The sequence below is a fragment of the Bidens hawaiensis genome, unplaced genomic scaffold (genome assembly GCF_021521415.1).
Source record: "Bidens hawaiensis isolate Kalapana, Puna unplaced genomic scaffold, B.hawaiensis_p1.1 tig00065706_1, whole genome shotgun sequence".
NCBI classification, from domain to species: Eukaryota; Viridiplantae; Streptophyta; class Magnoliopsida; order Asterales; family Asteraceae; genus Bidens; species Bidens hawaiensis.
The window spans coordinates 42,354-47,264 of NW_027501688.1; the positions used below are offsets into that span (position 1 = coordinate 42,354).

Below are 4,911 nucleotides of genomic sequence, written 5' to 3' on the forward strand. Positions count from 1 at the left end.
ACGCCACTTACTCGTCTATTCTCTCATCATCACCTCTCGTCTATTCTCTCATCATCACCTGATGTCGTCGAAACTATATGATAGGAACAATAATCGAACATGAGTCACGCGAAACACCAAGTCTCTTCTATATTGTTTTAGTTCAATTAAAAAATAAAAAGTGATTAATAATAATTATTATTTTAACAAGCAACTTAGAATTATATTATGTGCATTTGAAATTTGAACCACCCCTATTCTCACCGTAACCGACTGAAGATGCTGCAGTTTCCGGCGTACATGACGCAGTTTCCGACGGCGACGAGGATCATTCCGACGTCGCACCTCCTTACGCCGCAGTGGCCTAAACCACACAGTGAAGAGTTACTCCTTGCTATTGAAGAATCTGAACTCGAAGAAAAGGTCCGTCCCTACATCTTACCAGTCTAATTTCTTAAATTCAATCAGTCGTGTATATGCTCGTGATTTCATGAATTTTAGATATGAATTCGATCTTCCTTTAGTTCAATTGCCGTATCATCATGATTCGGTTTCATGTGCGAAAACCTAATTGTGTTTTGAATTGTTATTGAAAGCATAACCTAATTGTGTTTTGAACAGATCTATGTTTTGAACTGTTATTGAACCCTAATTGAGTATGTTGAACGAGTATTGGACGCATAATTGAACTCTAGATGGACTAGATGTATGGTTTAATAGCAGGTTTCTGTTGAAATTAGTATTGGATTAATGTGTATTTTTTAGTTAGGTTTCAGAATATTCGGCTGTTCAAAAAACTCGTAGATCGCTCGAATAAAGCTAGCTAAAAAAACTTGATTTGAAACGATCTAAGCCGAGCCGGCTCATTTTTGTAACCGAGCCAATCTCGGCTCATGGCTCGGTCTTAGGCTCATTTAACTCCGAGCTTGAGCTAGAGCTGAGCCGAGCTGCTTCGTTTCATTTTGAGCTTGAGCCAAGCTCAGCGGCTCGGTCTTAGACTTGTTTAACTCTGAGCTCGAGCTAGAGCTGAGACGAGCTGCCTCGTTTTATTTTGAGCTCAGCTTGAACTCACGCTGCCTTGACTCGGCTCAACTCGTTACAGCTCCGTTTCAGATTATCATGCAGTAGCTTTTTGAGTCCTGATTGCTGGTAATTGAGTTAAATCATAATGCGTTTCAAGAGTAAATCCGAATCATCTGTTAAATAAGTCAAATAACTCATCATCGTTTGGAGTGCACATTTTATCAAAATGATAGCTTGACTCTGCTTGAGGATGCCTCAAATCGGCCTTGTGTATAGATCAGTCACACGTATAATATTACTAATAATATGTGTGATGAATTTTTTATTGCAGTACAATGACATCAGGAAGATAAACAACAACCTTATTGTGATTGGGAAAACAACAGTTGAGAATGACAAAGAAGACTTTGATGATGAAGCTGATGACGATGATGCTGATAATGCAGAAGAGTCTGAAGGAGATGAATTTGAACAGGAAACCAGTTAATCTTTGTTCTGTACTAGGTAAAAGTTTTGTCTATTACTAATAGATCATGGCTCCATTACATAAATAACATTCGTTATCTTTTCCTCGTTAATATTGTCGCAATGATCTAAATCTACCATCCAATCTTTACAAGTTGGCAAACATGTATACTTCTTAACACAATTATGTTACAATAACCCTTTTAATCACTATTTTATAAGAGAACCAATCAAGATATATTTATTCATAGTCGATACATAACCTTCAAAGAAGATGTTACACTAACCCTTTTAACCAATCACACACAATTCCTTTTTGTAGCTCTACAACAAGATCCAAAGTTAATATGAATAACACACTCAAAACATATTATAGAATCTTCATGCCCTTCGACACGAGTTTTATTTAATTTCATGATGTCAATCGAGGACCTGTTAGTATTACTGAACTCGTGATTGTCGTCTATCAATTAGTGAAAAACGCTTCTAGAAGATTTTCTGATAGCAAAGTATCCGAATCTCTTGCATTTGAAACTTGTACATTCTGCAATTCTTGCCATTTACTTGCATTCCATTCGTCATGCTTAAAGATTTCTGCAGAAAGGTTGTTCAAGTTTGAATAGTTGGTACAGCTTGAACTCTCTCTTGATTCCTCTTTTATATCCATCATTGTAGTTGAAGCCAGAGTATCAGAAAAATCAAAACTTGGTGATGATTTTTCACTACTCATTTGATCATATCGAGCAAAAAGATTGCAATCAAACCACATTGAATCGATACCCATCTCAAGTTCGTCTGAAAAAATGATATTTTTCATGAAATCATCTTCTAATGTCAACTCGTCATTGTTTTTCTTATGAATAGCTTCCTGTAGTTCAACTGTCATTGCACTTGAAATAATGCTTTTGTGACTTTCTTTAGGGATGGGAATTGGTTCATGGGTGTTTGGATCAAACCCTTGATTAATCAACTTTTTCTTCAAGCACAAGTGCCAAAAATTCTTGATCTCATTGTCTGTTCTTCCAGGCAAGTTTTTAGCAATCTGAGCCCACCTGTGGTGTCAGATTCAAGAATTTAAGATAGTATAAAACACAATTTGTTTTCTAATCAAAACCAATTTTATGTTGGATGGTTACATAAACGCTTTGTGTCATAACTAACACAACAATTAAAAATGTTTATGTGGTTCTCACATTTCTTTCTTAAAATTTGATAATGTATTGAACACCCCACTACACAAGTGTTGGTAAGATGAAGTGGCAGATAAATGGAGCCGGTAAATGGTTATATAGCCGTTTTATGTATCATACTTAAAGCAAACAAGTGCAAATTTTTATGCGTTTATCACAACTTTTTACTTAAAATTGATTATGCATTGAACGTTCTTCTACAAACCTGTTTCCAAGAAGTCGACGAAGGAGAAGTATGATATCTTGTTCAGGTTGCGAAAAGCTACCTCTTTTGATACCAGGCCTCAAATAGTTTAGCCATCGAAGCCTACAACTCTTTCCACACCTTTGCAATCCTGGTTGTAAATCAAAAGTTTGAAAACATACATACACATATCTATATGACATGTATATCTAGAGACAGAAAGAGAGACCAGCAAGATGAGGAATAGAAGCCCATGAGCTGCCAACACCAAATCTGTTAATGTAGGTGAAGAGTTTTTCATCTTCTTCAGGACTCCATAAACCTTTCTTAATCTTTCGTTTAAGATGGCAAGTGTCTCCTGTCATTTTGGTTTAATTTTTTGGAAAGATTTAATTTTGTGTTTTGAGTAGGTGCCTATTCTTGTGACACCAAATTATATATATATAGGATAATATAACTATTTTTATTCATTTTTAAAAGCAGATAACTGTATAAGATAATTATGTGTGAGATAAACCGTGATAAATATGTGACAATGATTGACATTAGTAATTGGTCAAATGATATTTGACAAAAAGAATTGTCGGCATGTACAAGGTTTAAGATCTTTGCATGAACTTTCATATCATCTTTTTGTCATTTGTTTTTTTGTCTCCCTTATCAAAGATATATTTGTAAGAGCGGAGGAAGTTTCCTCATAGTTTTTACATATGCTCGTCAGGCGTTACATTAGCTTTTTCCCACTATTACATATTTACTTTTAATTGGTTGTATAATTCAATTTTTTTTAGTTTATTTTTATAAATAATAGTTCTCACGTCTGGTTCAAAAAACGACTATAATAATAAAACTACACTTCTAGGCTTTCTTCTTCACTTCTCAACAACATTCTCTCATACTCGAAATCGCCCTAGAAGACGTACCAGAAAACCTAATAATCAAAAGGTTACTTTTCAGTTGCTGGAAGAAAACATATTGAAACCTGAAAGTTAGGATCGTCAAAAAACATTTCTTTTCTTCAGTTGTGATTAATCCTAGCCAATAGGTCAAAGTTAAAATTATTAAAATCCAATAACCTATACTCCGTATTTTTTATTAATCCAATTCAATTAACTCAAATGCCTCAAAATTCGATTGATGTCATCCCAAGCAATATCCATCACTAATACTATATTGACTTATATATCTTCAGGTGGCCGGTGATAAAGTGAAGTGATGGACAAGATGGGTCCCACTGAATTTAGAGGAGATTTGGGTCATCATAGTACTAGCTAGTCATCCATTGACTTGAAAAACAAGTCTTCCTTAATTTGTCGTTTGTTCCTTCAGATTTTGGCTTTCTAGAAGAGTAAACATGTAGCCACAGTTCAATAACCAACACCGTCACAACCATGCCGCCAGAACACACCACCTGCCACCTACCGGAGTAGTATTATATTAGTTTATATCTTCCTTTTCTTTTTTGTCTCCTAATGATTTCCTTCATGCACCTACACTCTAATTTGTCACCTTCATCGGTCAAACACTAATTAAGTACATATCTTATTTGTAGTAATTAGTGTGAACTTTGGCCACAGTGGATCTTATATTTTTCAACACGGGGTTTATTTATTGTTTAAAAAGGGAACTTAGTTCTATACAGTGACGTCTTTCACTATTTGTGACAAACAAATTAATCGGAAAACAACATTAATTTTTGTAATTATATGATCAGCTCTTTGCATATGAGGTAAATTGATTATTTTTTTCTTTCATTAAAGCTTCATCAAAGAGTAACAAGCTACGTCCTAGTCTTTGGAGTCATTTAAAAGTTACGTTAATAGATCTTGGAGTTATTACATTATTATTCATGACCCGTTGAACATGATTAAGTAGTTTTGCAAACTCAAATGCAAGGAAACCAAAAGTATCAAATACAATGGTATACACACGTGTTGGGTTCAAGGTATAATTTCTTGTGTTAGGTTACTTTGCATGAAGTAGCTTTTAACACAGCTTGACAACTGTGAAAAAACATTACTTCCCCAAAGCTCACAATGGGTAAAACACCTGTTAGATCTACACACAAAC

The 4,911-nt window shown here is 34.8% G+C and overlaps 2 protein-coding genes across 2 annotated transcripts; one reads left to right on the forward strand and one right to left on the reverse strand.

Annotated features, from left to right (window-relative positions):
- The first annotated feature begins 240 nt into the window (after positions 1 to 240).
- Positions 241 to 1,541, forward strand: LOC143604543 (uncharacterized). Its single transcript, XM_077080985.1, has 2 exons — positions 241 to 402; positions 1,334 to 1,541. The coding sequence occupies exons 1-2, from the start codon at positions 259 to 261 to the stop codon at positions 1,487 to 1,489; spliced, it is 300 nt and encodes a 99-aa protein (XP_076937100.1). The 5' UTR covers positions 241 to 258; the 3' UTR covers positions 1,490 to 1,541.
- A 21-nt stretch (positions 1,542 to 1,562) lies between these two features.
- On the reverse strand, positions 1,563 to 3,231 carry LOC143604542 (uncharacterized). The gene is made up of 2 exons (XM_077080984.1): positions 2,863 to 3,231; positions 1,563 to 2,519 (listed from the first exon to the last, which is right to left on the reverse strand). The coding sequence occupies exons 1-2, from the start codon at positions 3,042 to 3,044 to the stop codon at positions 1,934 to 1,936; spliced, it is 768 nt and encodes a 255-aa protein (XP_076937099.1). The 5' UTR covers positions 3,045 to 3,231; the 3' UTR covers positions 1,563 to 1,933.
- Positions 3,232 to 4,911: the final 1,680 nt, after the last annotated feature.

Excerpts from the sequence above, each read along its gene's own strand:
- LOC143604543 (XM_077080985.1), top strand. The coding sequence starts at position 259 with ATGCTGCAGTTTCCGGCGTACATGACGCAGTTTCCGACGGCGACGAGG. Across the intron at positions 403-1,333 it reads AATCTGAACTCGAAGAAAAG|TACAATGACATCAGGAAGAT; the intron begins GTCCGTCCCTAC and ends TTTTTATTGCAG.
- LOC143604542 (XM_077080984.1), bottom strand. The coding sequence starts at position 3,044 with ATGTCATATAGATATGTGTATGTATGTTTTCAAACTTTTGATTTACAA. Across the intron at positions 2,520-2,862 it reads CGTCGACTTCTTGGAAACAG|GTGGGCTCAGATTGCTAAAA; the intron begins GTTTGTAGAAGA and ends CTGACACCACAG.